This window comes from Lepidothrix coronata, unplaced genomic scaffold (genome assembly GCF_001604755.1).
Source record: "Lepidothrix coronata isolate B3197 unplaced genomic scaffold, Lepidothrix_coronata-1.0 Scaffold1, whole genome shotgun sequence".
In the NCBI taxonomy this organism is placed as follows: domain Eukaryota; kingdom Metazoa; phylum Chordata; class Aves; order Passeriformes; family Pipridae; genus Lepidothrix; species Lepidothrix coronata.
This window is the reverse complement of record NW_016690181.1, coordinates 3538382-3563323: the sequence shown is the minus strand read 5'-3', so window position 1 is coordinate 3563323 and position 24942 is coordinate 3538382. Positions and strand designations below refer to the sequence as shown.

At 55.5% G+C, this 24942-nt stretch overlaps 1 protein-coding gene across 2 annotated transcripts in view; it reads right to left on the bottom strand.

Moving 5' to 3' along the window:
- The window catches only part of DGKZ (diacylglycerol kinase zeta), a 53944-nt gene extending 30186 nt beyond the window's left edge, over window positions 1-23758 (bottom strand). Inside the window, exon 1 of one of the 2 annotated variants that reach the window (XM_017812248.1) lies at window positions 23021-23758. In XM_017812248.1, coding sequence (XP_017667737.1) covers window positions 23021-23259 — 239 coding nt within the window. In that variant the 5' untranslated portion in view covers window positions 23260-23758. Of the gene's footprint in view, window positions 1-15790; window positions 16024-23020 lie in introns of those variants that run through there. The other variant, XM_017812256.1, reaches the window with a different exon arrangement.
- Between the last annotated feature and the right edge of the window lie 1184 nt (window positions 23759-24942).

The following is a 24942-nucleotide window of genomic DNA, read 5'->3' as shown; positions in this document are numbered from 1 at the left end:
AGGGTACGAAGGAAAGGAAGTACTGCTATGTACACTAGGATATCAAATCTACTTATCAGCAGATACGCACTACCATTTCAATCTCCTCCTGTGAATAAGGAAAGAGACAGCAGCTCTGGTCTGCTCATGATTTTCAATCAGAGCTCTTGGGAGGTGTTTTTTTTTTTGATAACCAGAGCCCTCAAAGTCTCCTACACTCCCAGCCTGGTCTCAGTGGGCAGACACACTGCTGAAGCAGGAACATGTCCTCGCAGGATCTAAATGCAGGGATTGAAGACGAAAAACTTGCATCTTGTAACTTCAGTGGACACGGAGCTCATGGATCAGCTGATTCAGAGACATCTCTCCAGACATCCAACAGCCATCCCTCATGTGGTGGAGGTAGTCCTAAAATCAGACAGGCTGACTCACAGGGCTAAACATGCAGTGTCCATCATGGTATAACCTCTTGCCCCCATCAGGAGGAGCACCTGGATATTCAGCTCCATTATTCTGCTTTGCTTCACTAGCCTCAAGCAAACTCCCATATACTAAACTGAACAGGCCCTCTGTGCCCTTAGATACATAGAGCGATCTCGTGCCATAAGCCTGCTTGGCCCTTTCTCCACATTTTTATTCTCTCTGTCCCTCTAGCAACCTGGTCTATTCCTGCCAGTGCCCAGAAACAAGAGAGATCTCAGGTTACCTTCATACAGTGGCATATCTGGCACCTGTCCCCTGGCACCAAAGGTGGCAAGAGGACCCTACTGCAGGACACTGCTGGCAGCAAATACACAAGTCTTGAGTCATAGAGAAGCCTGGATATGAAAAACACCATTAGCTCCTGACCTTTCAGCAAATCTCCAGTTAGTCGACTGGAAAGCATTTTTTCCAACCACGGGACTACAAGGAAAACGAGTCAGAGTGCTTTGCCCTGTTCCATGACGAGCACCTGTCCTGATGGCAGCTGGTTGGGTTCCTGCATCCTGGCTTGCTGTGGGTGCTGGGGAGCTGCTGTGGCACTGGAGCTGGCAGCATGCGTGCAGGAGCCCGTTTCAGTTTACAAGCTGTCTTCATCTGTCAAGGACACTTGACTTGTACAGATCAACCACAAGGAAAGTATAACTGTTATTATTAACCACCCCTGCATGACAGCCAGATCCCCTGGGCTTCTGCCTCTCTGTCTCCTCCCTGCTAGGACATCAGAGGGACTGAGGGACAAGAGCCTGGGAGCCCATCCAGAGAGCTGCTGCTCATCCCCACCCCATCCCCACCCACCACTTGCCTTCAGCCTCGGTTTCTATCACAAGCTTGTGCAGCCCACATCCCCCTTTCAGTGCTCTGATATTCAATCTTCCCATGTATGTTGCTGCCCTCACACCACCCTTCCTAAGATGCCGTCCCTGCTCTCCCATGCTGCTTCCCACGTATCAGTCACCAGCCTCTCCCCTTAGGGCTCCCTGGCCAACCCCCTCTGAAGGGTCACAAAGAGCAACCTGCACAGATGAGGTCTGCTGAGGAAGGTGCCCCCATGCCAGACAGGGAAGAGAAAACACTGGACAAGATGTAGTGCAACCTTCAGGCTTTTGTTGCAGCAATCAGCAAGTTCCCAAACTGTGCGGTTTGTTTGTACTCAGAATTTCCATTCCAGCTGTCATCTCTCCTACCATCATGCAAATAAAAGAGTCAGGAACTCCCCCATATTGGGTCCGGTAGGAGCAAGGAGATGGGGCTCCCCCCAGCACAGGGGCAGGGAGGCTCCATCCAAACCATGAGCCTTTCAAAGTGTCACAAGGGGTGAGCAACGGGCTATGCTCAACTGTTTGGGGATTCATACATTTGATCTACTGCAACAAGTGCCACCACCTATAGGGGCCACAGCACCTCACTCCCAGGCTTCTGAGCTGCGGGAGCATGGCATTCCCAGGGCAAACCATGGCTAAGGACATCCTTGGTTGCGCTGTCACCCTTCAGGGGAAGAGATTACTGCTACAACATTAAGGCTGCCCCTCCAGGCTGCAGAAGCCCATTTCTGGTCCTAGCAGGGCACTCAGAGGGGAACAGGTCTCCAGCAATCTCTCAGTGAGCCCTGGGTTTGATCAAGACAAATTCAGACCTCTCTTCTAGTGAGAAAGCAAGGAAAGTGCTTAGAAACCAGCTGGTGGTCAGATGCATGCAGCTGCAGAGAACCTCCTCCCAGTCCTGAGGTCTTTGGGGTCTCTGCATTGCAAGGGCTACTGGGCATGGACAGTGAGAGCAAGGCACCCCTGGCAATACCTAAGCAAGTTTGCTAACTTGTTCAGAAGCCTGCCAGTGTTACTGGGCACTCTGGTTGACCATCCTGGAGGCCCTGGGACAGCACTGCTTCACAAGGGATGGGCAGCTACATCAATTTGGCCTCTGCACCCATCTTGCGTGTGGCTCAGCAAGAGCACAACTCACAGCCTCCTGCTCTCACACATAGACACCTCTGTTCACAGTGTCACAGCACTGCCAGCACTGTGGACCTGACAGAAATATCCTATCACCCCAGACATGAAAGACTAACAGGATACCTGCACAAGATGACCAGAAGCAAAATGTGTCCACAGGCTTTATTTCAGGTGACAGAAACTTCACAGCACACCTCAGCATCACCATTTCAGCATCACTTCTGACTGCTGGTGCCCTGGGCAAATCACCATGCAGTTCACACCAGGGATGAGACACAGGCACTAACTCCACACCATTTTCGGGTATTCACAGTCAGTCAGAAGCTGGGGACACACGGAGGAGATGCAGCCACTAAGCTTCCTTCTTTGAACTAGCAAGGCAGGGGGACGGATGCAGCACTGGGGACCAGCAGCTGCCTTGCAGGGGGATTGTAGCACGGTAAAGAAATGAAACACCACTGCTTTGCAGTTTGCCATGGAAGGCTTCTCCAAGTGGCAAAGCCAGGTGGAAGGCCACTGCCTGGCCCTGCCTCAATCACTGCAAGGCAAAAGCCATCCCACCTTCATGCCTGGCCCTTCAAAAGACAGTGTTCTCAAGTTTGGTTTTCTGGGAAGAGTACAGGCTGGGAGCAAAAGGGTCTGAGACTTTTTTTACAGTTCCTAGCATTATCCCAACATCCTTGTGGCAACTCCATCCTGCCTCACCCCAAACTCTGTATGATGCTCTGGTGCCACCTCCCCTTCACCACCTTCTCAGAGCAAACCTGAGATGTCCTTTATGGTATATCTGCCAGACTAGCTCAGATCCTCTACTTACACTTCATAAAGTCAAGACTTTGTCAGTCCTAGGGTTCAGAGCAACGTGATTTCTTTCCCAAAATCCATGGAAGACAGTGTTTTGTCTTGATTTAAATCAAAGCCATTCCCTTTGAGTGTCCTGGGCTGATTCTGGGCATTCATATTCTTGACAACTTTCCACCACCATAATGTTATGAAGTTTATATGCCACTACAGTAAATAATCTGCCTCCTGGCAATCAAAAAACCTGACAGCACTGATATAAACAATCTGTTGCTGCATTTGGCTAAGGAGCCAAACAGCAAGACTGATAGCCTCGAGCTGTGAATTAACCAGGAATAAAAGCAGAGGATGAGCCACCGCTATCAGTGATGCAGGGGTCAACCGAGAGGCCAGCCATGCAGTTTCTATTTTGGTCCCATCAGCAGGACCAGCAATGCAGGCTGGGAAGGACTTGGAGTCAGTTTCTTCTCTTTCTCTCTCTCTCTGAGCTCCCTTTCCAAAGTGACATGCACAAAGTAAATCAGCAGGGGGGCTTAGGAGGGTGTCCTGGTGGTTTGGGTGCCCAGCCCGTGGTTTCTTTTGCAGATTCCCATTATTGTCCCCAGTGCTGGTCACCTCCTTCAGTATGCACAGCTTTGTGCCTCACAAGGCAGGACATGCTACTTAAAGGGTGGCCAGTCCCACGGCCCAGCTGTCTGATCCAGGCCCCTTCCCATCCCCCACCCAGCACAAACAAAAGCAGCAAACGAGGGGACACGAGGGGACGAGAAAGAAGAGGAGAAGAGAAGGGGAGCGCGTGGGGAGAAGCCCCTGTGACCTGATCCGGAGCGGCGCAGGGGTCCTGCAGGTGCCGAGCGGGTGGCGGTGGCCGCGCAGCAGCTGTGGGCCAGTCCTCCCCTACCGGGCCAGCCCTCCCCTACCAAGTCCTAGTTTGGAGAGCGAGTGCTTGGCTTCTCCCTCCGCTCCTCCCCGCGCTGCAAACCCTGACAGCGCTCGTTAAAATAACCAACTGCACTTCCTCTCAGAGCAGCCCCAAGGCCGGCTCGCCCCCGGTCGCAGGCGCGGGCACCAAAGGGGGGCCAAAAAGAGAGAGGTCCCCCCGGTGCCCAGCTGCCCTCCAAATACCCAGCTGCGGCTCGAGGATGGCACTGCTTCCCTGGGAGCGGCAGGAGGAGGACAAGGGGAAGAACGCGCCTAAGAGGCGATTCTCTCCCGCCTCCTTGGGACCTGGATAAAGGGGTTTGCACAGCTGACGAGATCAAAGCCGCCTGCCATGGAGAACCTGCCTTCGTGCACAGGAGGTAACTTGCTCCTGAGTTATAGACAGTCTTTGCTCCAGGCAGGCTCCACAGATGTCTCAGGAGCTTTTTGTCTTCCCTTGTTGCTAAAACTCTCCATGGGACCCTCTTGTAGCCAGGCTTGGGAGTTCCCCATCATGTTTCATCACTCTCTGGGTCCCCCAGCTGTCCCTAGGGACCTGCTCCCAGCCAAACACAACCCAGCTCCCTTTTGGGGCCACAAAACCCACGTCTGCTTTGGTCTTTGTAGAGAGGGGAGGGAGGGTCATGCCACAGGCCAGCTCACTCCAGGATGCGTCATCAACTATTGTTATTTTGGTTACTTACCCGGCGATGGGAACCGATAGCCACACACACACAGACACACACACACACAAGCACACACACACACACAAGGCTGTAGTGAGTGAGTCAGCCTGAGTGGCTGCAGCTCGGACCTCTTCCTTTCACACCCTGCCCCCTCCCGCCTGCTCCTTCCCCTTGCCTACATGTCATGGCTAAAATTAGGCAGGGAGCTCTTCTCCTCTGTGTGTAGGAACGTGCATGTATTTGGACCGTGCCCAGTGCTCCTTGGGGCCTGGAGAGAGACTACAGTAACAGGATCATAACAAAACGTCACGGAGGCTGCAGCCAGTGTGCCAAAGGCGGCCAGCCGCCTTCCCTGATGGGTGTCTTGAAAGCAGTTCACAGGAAACCATTAACCAGAGGGGAGCCAAGCCTGAAGGCTGAGCTACCACCACTGCTGCCACCTCCATCACAGCAGAAGGAGCAAGTAGCCTTTGCGAAGCAGGGGGAGACAGGGGTAGGAGAGGACACATGAGCACCACCAAAGCTGCTGTGGGGATTGCATTCAGCCCTTTTCTCACAACGCCAGAGGGGAAAGGGAGCTGGAGATACCCAGGGCAGCCAGGAGATGTTCGCGCCTGCTCAGCCCTCTCTCCCCTCAAACCTGGCAGCTGATGAACAATGAAGGGCCCTTTCCCTGCACAGGGTATCTACACATCCTTTGGACTTCCCACTTCCAGGAAAGAGCCAGCTGCCACTAGCAGTCAAGCAGGTCCCAGCATCCTTGCAGCCTCAGGGTGGCCACATTGCCAGCTGCAGAAGGGCCCCTAGGAACAGTCCCCTGTCCATCACTAAGACCCATTGACTGGGACTGCCAGGATGTTCTATCAAAGGGGAAATTAAAAATGTGCTATAACTAATCAATCATTCAGAACAAAGTAGCCTGGTAAGAGATATGTGTGGTTCCTCCCCAGCCCCATCTCCAGCCAAGGAAGCTAACAGAATCACAGAATGGTGTGGGTTGGAAGAGAGTTTAAAGAGCATCTTGTTCCAACCTCCTTCCACTAGACCAGGTTGCTCAAAGCTCCATCCAACCTGGTCTCGAACACTTCCAGGGAGGGTTCAAGCTTCCAGCTTGCCCTGTACCCATCCTGCTCTCCCTGTTCCCCATGGTCTATGCACAGCAGACACCCCTGCTGACATCATCTGCTGCTCCTCATCCCCACCACAGTCCTACCTCCCTCCTGGGCCGGCAGGATCTAGACATGCAAATGGAAACAGCCTGGAGGGGTGACAAAGGAGGATTCCAGCTGGCCCCCAAATCCCTTCCCAGTCAAGCAGACCAGCAAAAGACCAGGTCACTAATTCTCCAAGTCCCTTTCCCTGGAGGCAGTGGGAGTAGAAAGCCTAAGAGCCCATTCCTCAAGCCAGCCACGCAAACCTTCTTGTTGCCATTCTCCTCCTCCCCCCATGATTTACTTAAGCCCTCAGCCTGTAAACATGCACATGGGAGAATGGGTCATGATGGAGACCTTTGGCTCCCTGTGCTGCTGTCACAGGTTTCAGTCTGCTGTGTTCAAGCAGAAACCACTGCTCCTAGCTGAGAGGCTCCCCAGGCCCACGCAGCCCTGAGCAAGACTTTCCAAGTGAGGAGACCCTGGTCCCACGCACCTGAAACCACACCACAAGTGGCAGCCCCTGCAGGTGTCTGGAAGGGGCAAAACTGCTCAGCATCCCTGAGAAACCTGGTCCCCAGTGACCTCTCCACACCACAAAGCCTGAGACAGGAAAGACACCTCCCAAGCCTTCATTGTGACCCCGTGACTAAGCAAAGTACATGCTGATTTGCCACACAAATGGCATTTGTTGGTTTAACTGTGAACTTGTTACTGATATCAAGTCTAACCTTTAGTTTCACTTTTTCACCTTGCGGCAGTGACTGTCTTTTTATTCTGCACCTCACATCAAAACCATGCACCTCATATAAAAATTAAAGTAATTCCTTTTAACAACGTTAAATCTATCTTTTTTTGGTTTTGCTGAATGTCAGCTTCTCTCTCTGCAACAAATGGGAGGGCAGGAGGAAAAGTTGATTTTTTTTCTCCTCCACCCTTTTTTTTCTACATGCCCTCAGCATATCTGCTTTTACGTGCTTCGTTTTCTTCTCTCACCTTAATATCCCCACATCTGTCAGCTTCTGCAGCAACCATTGTCCTTCAGAGAGGAGATCCCAGGCGAAGAGGCGATGCTGGTGCAGAAAGTAGACCACTGTCCTCCTCCTGGAATGGACTAACACTTTAGCATAGACCTTTAACGCAGGGCTGCCTTGCTTTGCTCCGAGTTTCTCTGCTCCTCCTCCCACGCCCACAGAGCAGCACCAAGTGCTCTGGAGACCTCCAGTGTTGGGGGAAGCAACCCAGGCTTCAGGTGCAGAGGTTGTGTGGTTGCTGTTGTGTGACTCTGAGTGCTACTAGGACACGCCAGCCCCTGCAGCGGGGAGCTGGCTAACAGCTGCCTTGGTTGGAGGCTTGCCTCTGAGCATCAGCCAGCCCGCGGCAGCAGCTGACCACTTTAAGCCATCAAGCTCACCAGCCACTTCAGTCATGGCAGCACAAAAAAAACTCCACACAGATGCTTTGCCAAGCCCTTCCTTGCAGAAGAGAGGAAAGCAAAACCAGGAGCAATGAGCCAAGTGACCCTGCAAAGGGGACATGTCACAACACCTAGCTGAAGCCAGCTGCAGAGAAAGGGCTAGAGTTGCACAGCAGAGCAACAAAGAGCTCTGAAGACCAACTGGTGCCCTCTGGTGTTCAACCCACGGCTCTTTGGACCTCTCGGAAACCTCTCCTCCTCCCCTCTGCAGAGCACTAACTGGCCACACTGCCTCTTGCTCCCAACACCTCCAATCACTCCCAAGCAGCCCTGGGACACAAGTCTGTTGTGTCTACAAGGTCAGAGACACAAACTGGAGACCAAGTAGCAAAGTCAGAAAGGCCCAGGATGCCATGCAGACAGGGTGATACCCAGAGAAACCGTATAGCAGAAGCCACGAAGCAGCAGTCCTCACTGACAATCTTCTACTGCAGCACTTGCACGTGTGCGGCCAAATCCTGCCCAGGCTGATGTGCTGCTCTGTAAAGACCATGGTGTAGGGAGCCTGGGAATGGACCTGGGACTTGTCTCTACTTGCTGATCTCCTCAGGAGCACGTGTGAGTGAGGTGTTGGCTAGTCCAGGAACTGGCTCCCATACAGCAACTACGTTCCAACAATGGTGATTGTCTCCCAGGCCCTGATTTTCCACCATTCCTAGCAGGCACAGTCCTACCAAACTTCAGGTTGCTTCAGCCATTTTACTAAACCAGCCTCAGTGCTGTCACCTTAGGTCTTCCAAGCACTCAGCATGCACTGGGTATAGGTGCTCACGCCCACAATGGCTAGGACATAGAGGAGGAAGACCTCAACTGACCTTTAATCCAAACACCAGCAAAACAGGAGCTGAAATGTTAATCAATAAAGTCCAGCCACGAGCTGCCCTCTAGAACACGGTTAGTGACACAGGCAGCAGGCAGGCAGCCTGGCTTTCAGTGGCCTTGGTTAGTACAGACACAAGAAGGTGAGGCAGGGTGAGATGGGGGTGGTGACGAGGAGAGCTCTTGAGAAGAAACAACTGTGGCAGCTGCTGGGACTGCACAGCCTGTGCAAGCCAATAAAAATACCACATACTTATATACTGCTGGCCAGTGCTTTATCCTCCTGGATCCCCATCAAGTGGGCTGGCTGCCCTGGAGTCAAGGGAAGACACCTTTGTGGGGCAGGTGGAGTCTGGGGACACAAACAGACTGGTCAGCAAGCACTCCCCAGGAACATGCCTGGCTACCTGGCACACAGCACTATCCTCCCCCTCCACAGTTTTGCTGCCCCAATGTCATCCCTCCACCACACATGCTCTCCCCTTGCCTTGGCATTTGCAGATCCCAGGGGCTCCAATAGCACTTGTGCCATCATCCCTGCTGTCAGCCATAGAGGTCAATGCGGGCAACATGCCCATGGAGCTGGAGTCAGTAAGGACATTTCTCCTTTAGGAGCCAGTCAGCAAACATCAAGCATTACACTCCTGCTTCTGGGATACTAACTCAGTTCAGAGTTCCTCTGGGAGTAACCTCTAGCCCAACCCAGCCGGCTGCAAGAGGGCACACGACTCAGGGACCAGGGCTAGGTTGGCACAGAGAGGAAGCCCTCTTTCCCTTCCTCATCCCCTTTGCTGGCCTGGCTCCTGGCAGCCTTCATTCACCTTAACCTCTGGGTCCAGGTATGGATTTGAATTTCAAATAAATCATGAAGGCACTCTCCAAGCCTTGCACAGAGAAGCATTGTTTGGGCAGGGCAGAGCAGCTCACCTGCCCTAAACCCTCTGGCTAGGCACAGGCACCAAGCCCTAGGAGCCCTGACCCACCACCAGCCAGGGGCTGGGGAGCAAAGCTCTTTGACCCAGTGCAGATGGAAAGCATTTTTTTGAGACCCCTCTGATACCTGCCCCCACCACTTCTGCTTCCTCACTTGTTCATGCAACAAGAAAACCTCTGGGTGGGTAACATTGCTCAAGCCCAGGTGGGGGATCCTCACCAGCAGCCTGTGCTGGAGCATCTCCTGGCCCTACGCCAAGCTGTAACCCTGCTGGGAGCCGCACTGGGGAGCGGGGTACCTCCTTCCATGCACCCTGGCAGCTCTCACGGGACAGGAGCCCCGTAGCTTCTTAATCCTGCCATCTGCCAGCCTCCAATGGGTGCAAAATCCCTGCAGAAAACACTCCTCCCCCTCACCCCCTGCCACATTTCAGCAGCAGTAGCTGCCATGCGCCTGCTGTCAGAGTGCCCTACGCCATGTTCCCTTGTGTGGTGACCTCAGGCTTGGCCGGTAAGAGGCTTAGCGCTGGATCTGAGAGGCTCCTGGCCAGGGCCAGGGTGTCAAGGCAGGACGAGATACAAATAATCTGACCGAGTGGGAACTTTCCCATGGAGGGGCGAGCATGTGGCCGGCTGCATGGCCCCCTGCTCCCTCTCTGGGATGGCTACAGGCCATGCCTGGAGGCTGGGAGCTCAGGAGGAGACTGAGCTGTCTTAGGTACTTCTGCTCTGTGACTCTCTATCCTTGTCCTGTTGTTAAGTCCTGCCCTAGAATGGAGGTGGGACCCTCCACAGCCAGGGGGGAGCAGGTAGCAAGGAGTTCCCCTGCTCTCTGGCTCCAGATCCACACCTGAGCTGCAAATGGCAAGCGAGGGGTGGACTGTTCCAGCACCCACATTTCCTGTGGAAGCCAAGCTGCATCCAAATGAGAGGAAAATGTTCTGCAAGAAGGCTCTGTGTTAGTTGCCCTAACTTCCTGGACCAGCCAGCCAGGGGGACATGTGACTCTCCACAAAGCCATAGCATGTGTTGGAGCCGTGGCTGTTCCAGCCCCGCAAAGAGCTAAGATGCAGCTGGCAAGCAGGGAAAGAGAGATGGTGTGAGCAGAGTGATGGAAAGTGTGAACACCAAGCTCTTTCCTATTGGCACTGGGTGGGATTTTCATGCCCCTCTGGCTGGGTGCCTCTCTGCGGGGCTGGGACTGCAGCCTGCCACAAGCTGGCATCCTGCAGTACTGCCAGGGTAGCCCTCCCAGAGCAAGGTTTCCCACACCAGTGTCACGTAACTACCACCCTGTACCCACATCTTGGGCAGCAACCCCCAGTCTCCCCAGAGACAGGTCCCCAACTCTCACAGCTGGGCAGAGCTTCTCCATGATGGGGCATGCTTAGCTCATTTCCCCAGGCCCTGAGCCACTGGGAAGGGCTGACAGCCATGAGATGGGCAAAGCTCAGGCAGGTAGTTTCCAGGTGTGGGAGCAATGGTCACAGGTAGAAACTGGAACTGGCAGTCTAACCTAGACAGCACAACCTGCCTGGCAGGCAGGGCTGAGACAGGAGGCCCATTAACTCTTACTGTCTGGGACAGCAAGGACTGGGAAGAGATCCTCTCAGTTCCTCATCCTGGCACAAGAAGGAAGAGTTTCTTCTGGGGGAAGACCTCACAGTTAAACACAAAACTAACACCCTCGGGCATCAACCCCTAAACCAAAGGCAGCAGGAGAACAGTACTGTGTCTAACTCACATTCATTGTGGACAGGAGGACTCCATCCCCGCTGGGCACTGGCCTGGCCAGCGCAGCCTCCTTGCTTGCCTTGGCAGAGCTTCACCCTCCACTTGGTGTCCTGATGGGGAGGAGAAGAAAGCCTCCCAACTCTCAGAGAGACTGCAGCTGCTGCCGGGTCTGCAAGTTGCACCAGAAACACAGGCTATTACTTTTGTAATACTGGAGAGCTGGTCCAGGGAAAGCTCTCAAATTCAGGATTGCAAAGACAAAGCCACTTATTTCTCTGGAGCCTTGTGCCAGCTCAAGAACCAGCAGGACAGGTTTCCCCTATTTCTCCATCTTCTCCATGACCCCGAGTCAGACCTGCACTGGAGTCCCTACCTCTAAATGTCTCCAGCAGAAGCCATTCACCTCCTGCCAGCCCTCATCTCTTCCAAAAAAAGACTGTTTATGGGCCCAAGGGTCAAGGGTCCTCAGCCTGCAGCCCTAGCTCTGCTCTTGAGCTCAGCATCTCAAAGTCAGCACTGGTTTAAAGAACCAGCAAGCAAGCGAATGAGTGGCTGAGAGATAACTCAGGAGCTTCAGTTCATGGACTCACCTGAGCTCCACCACGACCAGAGCTGCAAGTTCAATTTAAAGGCTTTACCAAGTCTCTGGGAAGACTGTCTGCTCCCCAGGGACGGCAGGATGATGAGTGAAAGAAATCTTACACTGTATCTCCCACCACCTGCCAGAGTTCAGGCTGCCTTTCATGACAGCATCGCCCCCATAGCAGTGGGCTGGCCTCCCCTTACGAGCATCTCCTTAGTCTCCAAGGGGACCCACACAAGCAAACAGCTCCCAGACTCTCCCTTCTTGCACTGCTCATGGCTTTGCCTCTCCTCTCTCAACACTGTCTCCTTGCAAAGACCTGTGCCTGGTTCCCAGTGCCTGACTCTCTTCCCACTGTTTTTGCTCAAAGTAGGAAAGAGGTCCATCATCCTCCCTCCTCTCAGCCCCTTGAGGAGATTACCGGGTTTCCTGGAAAGGATGGTCCAACTGCTAAGAAGATTAAGCGGAAGGTGTCCCTGCCTATGGCGGGGGGGTTGGAACTGGATGATCTTAAAAGTCCCTTCCAACCTAAACCATTCTATGATTCTATGATTAAAGGTTCTGACACCTTCTCCAGCACAGGCACATGTCACTGTGGCAGCCCCTGCTCTGATCTTGGGAGGGCAGCAGAGCTGCCGGTGGTTGCCAGAAACTGGTGAGACAAAACAGGTGGCAGGCAGGGACCACAGCAGGGAGGATCCGAGCCTCTGGAAGCAGCCAGACCCACCACACTCTGATCCTTCCTTGCCCTATCCCACAGCCCCACCATGAGCTGGCGGCCGCCCCAGCCTGACTCTGCTGGGAGGCTGCATTGGCTGCCAACAGGCACAGCTGCTCAGGGTGCCTAGTGCTTTACTTTTTTCCCCCAGTGAGATAAAAAGTCCCTGAGCTGCCCCACAGGAGGTCAGGCCCTGAGCAGAGATCACAGAGCAAACACGGCAGCGGAAACAACTCTCCCAGCACATCCCATCTGCCCTGCAAACAAGCTCAAGTGTCACTGCAGGAGACAGCTGGGGATTCCCACAGGTGACACTGGCCTGGGCCCAACTAAATGCTACCCAACACCTGTGAACAGGACGGGGAGCAGAGGCTGGAGGGTTTCAGAACTAGAGACAAAATCTGCAGGAGGAGGAGTAGGAAGATGATTGCTCAACAGCTAGCTGGCAGCAAGGTAAGTTGTGAAAAAGCCTATCCCGAGGGAAGCACTGCTCTCAGCCTGCCAGCATGCAGAGCACAAACTTCAGGACTCTCACCATGTCTGGTCTTCCCCCAGGGCGCCTGGTGCTTACCCCACTGCACAGTCCCTCTACTGCACCTGCACAGAGGAAAGCAGGCCCACAGGCCAGCAAGTTTGAGGGTACCCCCACACGGCAGGGATGGGGAAGGCTGCACTGCTGTCCCAGTGGCACATCATCCCCAGCTTTCACAAGGCGCAAGCATCAAGCTGCGAGAAAGACAGCGACAAGCAACGCCCCAGAAACACGTAGGCGGGTGCTTGGCTCAGTTTCTTGAGTGCCGTTTACCCACAGGCTGTGCCACCCACAGACCTTCCCTGGGGCAGTGGCAGGCACCCCCAAGCTCATGTGCAGGCTCCAGCACCAAGCCTGCCAACGGGTCACAGCCAAAATCTTGGTCCCCTGCTCCCTGCTGGACAACCATCTGCCAATTTGCCCCACTGGTGGCTACACTACCTGCTTATGCTGTCACACCAGACCCAGCCATTACACATACCTCCTTGTGTTACAGACCCTGAAACCCACAGGAAAGACCCATTTCAGCATCCCACCTCTCGGGGACGGGGGAGAGCAAGAAACAGGCTTTGTTCCCAGTACTCACACTCCGTCCCCAGTTCCCCCCTGGAAAGGGTAAACTGTGCTGTTCACTCACAGCACAAGAAATGGGGCACCTAGAAAGGCAATTTAATCCTAACCACCTATTATCTGATCAGCCTCAATCTCTTTATCAGCCCAATTAAAAGAATTACCCATCCATGGCCCGGATGCATGTATTGTGCACTTGTCTCTGTCGGCCCTAGAGCCAATTACTCCACCCTCCAGTAAGGCAATTACAAGGTACAGAAATAAGCCTTCTTGCAAAACACAGGACTAACGTACCACCAGAGGCCAGAGCTTGGGAGCCCACTCCTCTGTTGCTTCAAATCCCCTCAGGGCTCATCTGCCCTCCGAACGAGACAGGCTCTCTTGCCATTTTGTGGACCTCTGCTCCCCCCAGCCATGCCTCCCAGTGTTGCTGCAGGCAGAGCCCAGTAGTGCATGCCCACCTCAGGAGACTTCTCTCCTTGAAGCCAGCACTCTCCAGAGACCCATCACTGCCAGGGAGCAAGCTCCTGCCCATTGCCAAAGCTTCCTCTAGACCCAGCTACATATACTCTAGGTAAAGCTCAGAATAGAAAGGGGTGCAAAATTCCTCACTGATGGCTGTTGGAAAACATTTGGGGGTTAGGGGCTGGTTGTACTTCTTGACAAAAGAAAGTGCAGCACAGCCTTCCCCAGTAATTCCCTCAGAGGAGGTGAAGAAACTTCAAGCCATCGTCTGCTCCAACGCTCAGGTGGGCAAGAATTTAGTGGCGTGCAGCCAATTATCCTGCATGAGTTCCCATCGAGTCTACCTCCCACAGGCATGCGTGGGAGCCCCTTCAATCTCAGAGGTCCGTGAGAATCTCTCCTCACTAGCCTGCAGCTCCAGGTGCTGCATTCATCACCCTGAGCCAGAAGGAACTGGGTCCCTCCATCAGCAGTAGAAGAGCAAGAGAAGTATCACCAAACAACCTAATGGGCATTTCCAGCCATCTTGGAGGGCCTGCTGCCTTCTCCAGCTCAGCACCTCCTGCCTGTCCCACTTTGCTTCTCCCCCATGTGTCCACGCTGCCAAAGGTTGTTCACATGTGGAGAACTTCCCCTCAGCTCTGATATACATGGTAACAGCAGCCTAAACCCCTGGGAGTCAGAAAGAGATGCCATGCAGTATTAGGGACAGGTCAGAGACTGCCAGGAGCTCAAGGAAGCCACTGCCAATAGCTCTGAAACCAGTTCAGAGAACACTGCTCTGTGGTAGAGTGACCTTGCAAGCCATCCACTCCCAGTTCCAGCATGGCTGTGGAGGCTGAAACTGGGGCCTTTCCCCTCCATTCAGCACCTGTGACAACACCCAGGTGCACTGCATCCTGCTTCAGCTGTTCCGGCAAGTTTGTCACAGGGCCACCAAGATGGCTCGAGGCAGGAGTTATCAGATACAAAGAGAAGATGAAATAATGGGGGCGGTTTGGCCTGCAGAAGAGAAGTTCAAGGGGGAATATTAATACCATTTTCAGCAACCTAATGGAAAGATACAGAGAAGACTGAGCCAGATGCTGCCCAGAGGTGAACAGTGACAACCTGAGAGAGAAGAGACACAGGCTGTAACAAGGGAAACTGAATATTTACCAGAGGAAAAAAATTCCCAAGGAGCTGAACCGTGGGAGCAGGTGTCCACAGAAGCTGTGCTCTCTCCACGCTGGCGATATTCAAAACTCAAGATCAGCAGCCTGATCAAATTTGACCCTGCTTCGAGGCAGCAGGGTAGACCAGGTGATCTTCAGACCTCAGTTATTCAGTGTTTTCACAGATTGGCAGGGGCACCCCTTCGCTTACACGGTCCAAGAATCCCCCAAATCCCATGAGGCCAACAGTGAGGCTAAGGGAGGCGCATGGAGCCCAGCTGGCTCTGGGAAGGAAGCATGGGAAGCCGGGATCCCAGCCGGCAGCACGGGACCAGCACAGCCGTCGCGCGGCGCGGCAGGACTGCCAGTCGGGCGAAACACGGGACGGGCGCGCGGGGATGGAGACAGGCGGGTCTGGGCGAGGGGAAGCGAATCACGCGGAGATGAGGCTCCGACTCCACGGGGAGGACAGCGAGCGCAGCGAGGGGGATGCTCCCCAACTTCTCATTGCTTGTGCCAAGAGCTCGAAAGGAGGAAAACGCAACCTCGTCCCGCTCCATCCCCACACCGTGCGCCGCATACCCCGCGTGCGCTCGGCCGGGCCTGGTGCGGCGGCTGCTCACGGCAGTCCGGCGGCGGGAGGCTCGCCGGGACCCGCTGCTCCGCCGCCTCCGTTCCGGATGCTCCAGCCGCCCGCAGCCAGCCCTTGCCCGGGAGCCTGGCCCTCTCCGGCCCCGCTCCGCCGCCAGGTGCCAGGGCGCGGGGTAGGCGCCACCCGGAGCCCGCCCGCCCGGCGGCACCCACGGTCCCGCCGCTCGCACCGCCCGGTGCTCACCTGCGTCCGAAGAGCTTGAGGCCGGTGAAGCGCTTGTTGCTGTGCCGGCGGCTCAGCGGAGCCGGCGGCGGCGGCCCCCACTCGGGCTCGGCGCCGCCCGACGCTCCGGAGGAGGTGGCTGTGGCTGTGGCTGTGGCGGCGGCGGCGATCTCGGAGGAGGCGACGGCGGAGGGCGAACCGCCGGGCGGCGGGGGCCGAGCCGCCTCCATGGCCGGGCTCGGGGCTCGGCACCACCGCTACTGCGGTGCCGCGCCAGGGGAGGGCAGCGGGGGCGGGCGGGGGGCGCGGCCGGCCCGGCTCCCGCCCCGCCGGGGCCGCGGGAGGGCGGCCGGGCAGGAAGTGCCGCCGCGCACCGGCGGTCGCGCCGTCAGCGCCGCCTGCCGGGAGCGGGACTGGCGGCGGGGTCCGTCCCTGTGGCTCCGCGCCCGGCGCCGCCAGCTCAGGAAGCCGCGTGTCGGCCCCGCCGCCGCCCCGCGCTCGGGAAAAGGCTTGGCGGCAGGAGCGGAGCCTCCCTCCGTCTCCGCCTCCCATTGTTCACCACCGGACGGGGGGACGGAGTCAACAGCCCCGCCACCGCCCTCTCCGGGGACCGGGAGCCACCGCCAGCCTTGCTCTTACTCAGCCCGGCGAGCGCCTGCCCCTCTTCTCCCTGAGTCCAGGGGCACCTTGGCCATCCAGCCGCCGGCTCAGTGGGCAGGGGCTGGCCTGCTCGACATGGCTGTCAGTCTAGGCAAGGAGCGGCTCTCCCAGCCCTCCTTTGCATGGAAAATGTGCCGGCCGCAATGGCAGCTTCGCCGCTTCCCAGGGGTGTGGAGCCAGGCTGAAAGCCAGGGCTGCGGGAGCTTCCTGGGCAGGGCCCTGTCTGCCTGCCGCACGGTGCTTCTGCTGACCATTAGTACCCTGGGGCAGGTCCCGCTGGAAACTTCAAGCACCAGCCGTTCCTAGGAGGGCTGGTGGGGATGGGGACACACTTTCCAGCTCCCCAGGAGCCTGACGGCCCAAGCAAAGTCCCACTGGCCCAGTGTGCTCACAGACTGGGCGTCGAAAGCACCCGCACGGCTCTCCGGCATCCTGACTGGGAGGTTGTGCTGCGCAAGCCCAGCAATGGCACTAGGAGAGGAGGAGGGGATTGCCGGTGAGGCACCAGGCAAGCACAGGAAGCCTTTCCCCCAACCCCTGAAGCACGGGCTGTCAGCACCAGCCACAGCACCTCAGTCCCCCAAGAGTAAGAGGAAGATGGTAGATCCCAGCTCGGTGGGTACCTCGTATCTACGTCCCCCGGAGGGCTCTGGGGAACGTCCCAGGAGCGATGCCGCCACATCTGCCGCACCACGAGCTGATGCACTCAGCCAGCCCGGGGTTCACTCTCGCTCTTCCTCCCTCGGCAGCTGCTTTCCGGAGTCATCCCGAGGGCAGGTCCCTGGCTGTGCTCCGCCACGGCCGCCTGCCTGGGGCCTCGGCTTTGTTTGCACCCTCCACCTGGTTCCTCTCTCTGCACTTCCTGGAAGTGTGAGGGCGGCTGTCATTGCAGCCGACTGCGCTGCACTCTTCCCACGGCGCCGGCCACCTCCTCTGCTGGGTCCTCTCCTGTGAAGCCTTGCGCGCACCCTCAGCAAGTAGGAGCATGCCCTGGCACGCCAGGCTGCGTGCCGAGGAGCCGCACCTCCCTTGCTGGGTGGCTCTTTGAATGCCCCCATACTTGAGACAGCCCGCTCTCCCAAAGCTGCACCAGCACCACCATGCAAACTGGGCCATGGCAGTGGCAAGTCCTCCGGCCACCCACCCTGTGCCATGCACAACCCTTCACGGCACCACAGCACTCACAACCCCTAGGTGTGTGCATCCTCTCTGTGCGGCGGGTCTGAAAACACCCTCCAGCCATGAGCATCGGCTCACTTTGCACTGGAGTTTGTTGAAAAAACACCTGGGTAAACCAGGGATGGGCACTGTGGAAAGTAGAACCATCCAGGAGGCTCCCAGCCAGCCTTCAGAGAGAGGAGAGATGCCCTGACGTTCATCATCCATCCCCCAGTCTGAGTGGACACAGCATGAGACTGCAGACCCAGCCTGTTCCCACCTCCAAGAACTCCAGCTCTTCACAACCAGATGCTGCTTGGTCTAATCTGGCCTCAGGAGAGCTTCAGATCATCAAGGGGGTCTGTGGACAGCTTCAGTGAGCCAGAGAAAAACACGCAAGCAAAGCTGGTCCTGGCGGCCTGCACGGATGGCATTTCTAAAGGGGCACGTGGTCTTGCTTTAACCTCCATCATCAAAAGAAAAAAAAAGAAACATCAGCAGACCTTGATCTCACCAGGCAAGCTCTGAAACTGAACACAATCTGTGCTAGTTAGTGTACAGAGAGAGAAAAAGGCAGGTCCTGGATGCCTAACTCCAGCTCAGAAATCAGGGAGGGGAGAGGTTTCGTTTTCACGGAAAGAGTTCGTCATCCCCACTGCTTTGCATGCCGTGATGGGTTAGGTGCATTTGCTCCCTGCCTGCGGACTTTTCCGCTTTATGTTCTGTGCTCTGTCTCATGGCACTGATGTCTAGCCCTCTTACCCAGGAGCACCGGCGCTTGATGAGGCTGTCACAGAAGTAACACGCCCTGCCCTGGGACTTGCACCATCCTCTCTGCGCTGTGTCTGTATGTCCTTCCACAGTTCTGTCCCTTGGGCTTGGTGCAAAACTGTGGAGGATCCCCTAGAAAGGCCAGTTCTGGCTGTTCTTGGGATGGAGGTCACTGTGCTGGGTGATTTTGTGAACCAGCACCCTTGTCTCTGCACTAGTCGTGCAGCCCCTGGTACAGAAAAGATTAAGCTGCCTGCTTCACCCAAACTCAGCAGGATATCTGCCTGTGGGATTTATTGTTAACTGGGATCAAGGGATGGCCAAGGGAAGGGATGTCCCTTGGTTCAGGGATCCCAGCTCTCCCCATGTGGGAGTGTTTGAATACAGTCTGGCATTGCCCCTAACCTCCTGACTGACCTGCTCTTGGGGAGTCCCACTCCACAGCCCCTCTGCACACCCCCACTGCATGGAAAGCTGCAGCTGTGGCTATGGGGACAACCAGGGGAGGCTAACTTGGTGTCATCTTCTGCCTCAGGGAGCTAACCTGGCTTGCCTGATGTGGAAAAACCACAGCAGGAGAGAGGACAGAAGTATCCCCTCTGGCAGCAGCAGGGTCTTGGGTTAGCTTAAATCAGGGAGTGTGTCTGGTCTTAATAGCACTTTCCTCTGACTGTGCCAGCCATCTCCTTTCCCCGACTGCACAGAGGGATGCAGAGACAGATGTCTCTGTCAGAGCGGAGCAGGCTCGGCTTGCTGGAAATGAATGGGAATTTGATTATGCTGCTCTGCAGAGCCAGGCTAACACGATTAAAAGGCCAGCAGGCAGGACTCAGAGGAAGGAGATCCCCTTTCTGCCCCTTTCTCCCTGCTGAAGGAGAAGGCTCTCCTTTCCTTCCTCCCCAACCCCTGCCCTGCCCAGGCTGTTCTGAGACTTCACAAATACCCAGAGTCCAGGCAGATATGAAGGCAGACAGAAGAGAAGACAGCAGAGAGTTGCAACCAGCTTCCCCTGGGCCCCTCAGTGCTCCTACCTCCCTCTCTCCAGTAGCCCCTGCCAGCTCTCCCCTCTGTCCTGCCTGCCCTGTGACCAAGCTCCCTTGCTATTTACATTACGAAGTAGCCCCCTCTGCTCTGCTCTCCGGGTTATATTTAGCTCCCTGGCACAGAACAGCCTGTGAGATGCGTTAGCTGTGTCCTATCTGCCAGCCTGAGGACTGCGCCGAGCAGCCGAGGTGCCCCACATCTCCTAGCTGGCAAGTTGATACCCCTCTTTGCTCTTCAGAGGCTAACGCTAGGCTGGGGGGAACAGAGGGACACAGGACCCCGTCTTCCTCCTGCCAGAGATGCCCAGCCCACGCCATGAGGAGCCCTGTGTGGCGTGGGCTGGTCCAGGTTCTACCTCTGGAGGTGCCTGAGAGCAGAAGGGCACTTGTCTGACACCCTGCACATCTGTGGGGGGGGAGACGTGCAGCATAGCCTGTGGGGAGCCAATGCAGGAGCTTTTGTGCGCTTGTGGTTTCCTTTCTGGGTAAACACCCCTCTGATCTTGGTTGCTGGGAGCAGTGGCAGTGACAAAGGATACTGCTGCAAGCATCACCCTGAAAGCAGCTGAGAAAGTGAGGAAATTGAGAGGGAGCTCAGAACTGCTTAGGAGAGGTTGGAGGGTGCTGCTATGGCCCACCAGCACCTGTCCTGGGCCTCCCTGGACCCACGTCACAGGGTTTTCCCTACAGCAAAGTTCTTCCAGCCTCTAACTTGCCTTATTGCCACCAAAGCTGCCTCACTCTCAAGATAGAGATGATCCTGCCCCACCACAAAACCTTGGTGGAGACACTCAAGGGAAGGAGGAGCTGACTTTGGACTCCCATTGGCAGAAGTTACTCTCCAAGTGGTGAGGCACAAAGCCCTGGTGCTTGCTCCGGGTTTGCTGCAGTGACAGAGGGCATTGGGTCCTTCTGGCATTGCAGAGGCACCTCCCTACAGGGAAAATTGTCCCAGAATGTGCAAATCTGGTGCACAAGCCAGCATCATTAATGTTTGGCACGAAACTGCTACTCAAAGCCCTAAATATAACCTGAGTGCTGAGCTCTCTTCTACCCGCCCAAGGCTCCTCCATACACCGTGGCAGCTATTTATGGAAGGAACTTTATTTCCATGGGATTAATATCATTTCTGCTCATTTCAAAACCTTTATATAGCAGCTTATGCCGCCTGCCCCTTGTGATGACTAATGGGTCCCAGCAGGAGCAGGCAGGTTGGCAGCAAGAAGACTGAGGCCTCCAACCTTCTCTTAACATTGAGGACACCTGTAATGCCCGTGGCCCACAGAGGAGCTCCTCCAAAGTCTGTACCAGGGTTCAGTAAGTGTCTCCAGATCCAGAGAGCACAGCAAAGGGATTTCTGTCAGCCCCCCAAAGCTTCTCATGCTGCAGGAGGGGCATCTGATGGAAAGTTGGCCAGACCCGAACCTCCATGGGTTTCACAGGACAGCACAAGCAGATCTTCCACCCCAGACTCTTCCTTTCCCATTTCTCCTTCCCTTCGCTTGGCTGCCCAAAACGCAGGGTGGAGGAAGCAACTCATCCCAAGTACCGTTTCCTCCTTTGCTGATGGCCTGCAGATAGCTGCAGCATTCCCTCCAACCCCCCAGAATCCTCTCTTCTGCAAAGCCTGCATTGAATGGAGCAAAGTCTGTTGCAAAGAGATCCCTAGTGAGGATTGAGTAGAACAGAGGTGCTTTGTGTAAGGGCAGCACAGGCTGGAGCATGTCAACAGAGCCACCTTTTTTGGGTGGCTGGGGTGGCATGGGTAGGATGTAAACAATCCCCAGCAACCTTAGACAATTCTGGAGCATATTCAGGCTGATCAAATTAGGTTGCAATATGGTCCCTTTCCTCCCCTGGAGGGGAGGCTGGAAAATTGCAGCTGGCTAATCCATTCGCAAAACTGTGCACATCTGGAGGAAGACAGCTAAGAGAAGAAAAGCCTGCTCTGCCCTCTCTTCTTGGCACAGTGATTTCTCATCCTCGGTGGCATCAGGGCAGAGCGTCAGTGAGCAGCTCTAAGTACAGAATGAGGACCAGGAGAGCTGCATGTTGCCCCAACTCATGGCAAGATTCGGGGAGGCAGGGCACCTCAAGGAGATCTCTGCCACCCCAGCTCCTGCTTGTCACCCACAGCAGGAATAACAAGTGCTGAAGATGAGTCAGCTCAGGGGCCCCTCCTGCTCTGCAGGCACTAATACAGTTTCCTATTAGTTCTCATTACTGCAGTATTAGAGAGCAATTTCCTCATAGCTTGCACCGCAGCCCTTGCAAAGGAGAAAAAGGGCTGCTGTACACATGGGAGTGCGGATGGGGGTGACCGACAGCTCCTGCCCAAAATCTGCCTCCCCAGAGGAACTCTGCACCCCAGGGTCCCCAAGTCCCAGACTAGAGGCAGGAGAGCCCATCCAGCCTCCATCCACCATGGCAGTGAGCATGGCACCAAGATCCTCTATGTCAGTCTTCCACCTGCTTGTAAACTACGTGGCACTTGCTAAGCATGACATGGTGACATGGAGCTCAGAAGGACACAGAGACATCCCTCGGCCAAGCCAGCTCAGTAGGCAGCTCCTGCCTTCTACGCACTACTCAGTCCCAGACCCTCACAGTAACCCAGGGTCAGTCCTGCAAGTGCTCACATTTACTCTGGGCAGATACAGGATCAAACGATTTCTCCTCAATTACACCTAAAAGCCATTCTGCTAAGGTTGGGGGTAGTAAATAGTAGAAGGGCTCAAACGCCCTTCTAGTGAAAAAAAAGGGAGGGTGGGACCCTGGACCTTTCTCACTGTGACAGAAAGAGTAGAGCTGATGTCCTGGAGATGCTGACCAAGCAGGATTATGACATTAGGGTTGGAATTGGGAATAGGAGCTCACCTGAGTGTCACCAGGCAGTGGCTCCCACAAGCTGTAAGCTCTCTGAGAGCTATCAAAACCACTCTTTGCCTTCACCAGCTTTGCTTGGCTATAGCAGAGGTGGGTAAGCAGAGCAGTCCTGGCAGAAGAGTCACACCAAAAAGCAGGACAGATCTCCTCTTGCTGCAAGGTGCCCCCAAAAAACACATTTATAGCCTAAGCCCTAATCTCAGGCCCTTCATCTTTGTGTCACTGCTCAATTTCCCCAGGTGGGATCAAGGTTTCTGGACCTGGAAATCAAGTAAGGGGACATTTGCCTTGGGGAAGAGGAGGAAAAGGAGAACAGGTGCTATGAGAAGTCCCTTGTAGTCAATGCACTGAACAACAAAAAGCTGGTGCTTCAGAGAGAGGAAAACTTCCAGCCCATGGCCCCATGACAGAGCTCATGGGAGGCTCTTGGGCACAGACTGCTCCTGGGAGGCATCACAGCCCCAGGATGGGAACAGGGAGTTGGATAGAAGGAAAATAAGGGGACCTGCAAAAGTGAAAATGGGACTGCCACTGCAGAGGGAGTTGTTGCATGGATGGGGAGAGATGGGACTAACTGGTTCCCTTGTCTTTGTGCTGACTTGGTTTCTGGTGAGAAGGTGCTGGTGGTTAGTGGGAAGAGCCAACCCTGACCCCGTAGGAGGGAGATGCCCCAGGGCAGGGCACTCCTCTGCCCCAGCCCAGCCCTGACACTTGGGGACCGAGGTGTTCTTACCTGTAAGAGGCTTGCTTTCTGATGGCCAATTGCAGGAACTGCTCCTCCACCTCTGCCACGGCCACTGCCCCTCTCATCTCCTCCCAAGCTGGATCCATGCTGTGGAGGCCCAAGCGCTGTGCTCGCCCAGTGCTCTCTGCATCTACTGCTCCTTGGAGACTTGCTGTGGCCCCCCTGGCCACCTCACCATCGTTCCTGGCAGGGGAGAAGTCTCTCCAGCTCCCAGGACCTTCAGCCATGGTGAAGTGAGGTGTCTCTCTAGGCGAAGAGTCCTCCAAAACTTCTTGGGCAGCCTGGTCTTGCCCCACAGAGTCCCACGGTGCTGCTCTGCTTTGCCTCCCCAGGGCCGTGGGACAATCCCAGCGAGGCTTAACTTCTTGAGGAAGCACAAGCACGAGAAAAAGCAGCGTCCAACTTTTTGCAGTGGTATTTATCAGCCTCTTGATAGTAGCTTGGGCAGCTCAGGCACAGCAGCTCAGCCCTATGCTGTCTCTGCTGCCCTGCCACTCCGAAGCGGAGGAATATCTGAGAAAAACACGGAATCGCTGGTGCTGCTCCTCGGAGGTGCCGGCACTGAGGGCAGCGGGGAGGGAGTGGGAAACAGCGCTCGCCGGAGAAGGGGTCTTAGGAGAGAGCACGGTCGAGGGATAGCGATGCTTGCAGCAAGCGGAAGAGAGCTTGGGTTGCCTTCTTCCGAGGGTCCCTCTCCAGGCACGTCCCTTAGCGTCCCCAGCAGCAGCAGCCGAGCAGGAGCAGCAGGCAGAGGTAGGCAGCGAGTAAAGTGCCTGTGCACTGCAGCAGCTCGCAAAAGACAAAGCAGAAAGTGAACGTGAGTGTGTGCTGTGTGCGTGGGGAGGGGGCTGCGGGGAGCTGCACGGAGCAGGCAGCCTGGTGTCACCTTAGAGACACTCGAAACTGGCACTTAACCCTTCGGAGTCTAGGGAGGCAGAGGAGGGTGACCACTCAGCCACCCCTCTCTGCTCACAGTCCAGCTGGCATCTGCCTGCCTGCAAAGGCTGCTCAGGGAGCTAGGTCTCAGCCACTTGTCTTAATCGGTCCTGCCATCAGGTGAAGTCAGGCAGTCTGGAAAACTGCATGACAGCAGCCCCAGCAGAACAAAGTACATGTTGTTTTGTCCAGTTATCCAAAATGGATGAGACCTGTCTGGGCACAGGGTCCCTGATTATGGGCAGTGGTACTCATCCAAACAGGCATGGCCATAGCATGGCCTCCCTCCTCCCAGCTGGCTCAGCTCCTTGCCATTTAGGAGGCCAGATTATCCCTGATTTTTCCTAATTCAAGGCATTTTTTTCTCCAGTCTTGGCATCCAGAGGTAGAAAGGCCCCTTCTGTTCTCTGCCCACATCCATCAGGAGAGTTGCATTGTCTGTTTGTCCTAGGCTGGGACTGAACTTTGTGATCACAGTCCCAGCTATGGCCTGCCTCAGCCTTGCCCACTCTGGTGCTGTGGATGCCAGCTGGGGTGAGAAATCCCCACAGAGCTCCCATATGTGCCTGATTTGTTCTGCCCCAGATTCACATGCTGAGGCTTTACCTGCTAGGCACTGGAAAATTTGAACTTCAGGTCTATAAGAGCTAGCCCCTGCATCATGACAGGGCCCGACAGTCATGTATTACACCAAGAACACATTGCTGTCACCCCTAATCCCAGTGTCATCCCATGAAGGTCTGGCACGACTGGAGCTGGAACCCATCCTCAATGTGCTCTGACTGTTGTATTACCTTGGGAGTTGTCAGGAGCAGCTCATTCATTTTGCCAGCACTCCCCATCACCTCTATGTGGCCCTGTGACATCTCTGCTGCAGGGTGCTGTGGCACAGCACATTCCCATGCCATTCCTGACCCCAAACTCGGAAGCAGCAGAAGCTGGAGAAGGGCTGTGGCTTTCCCTGGGAACCACAG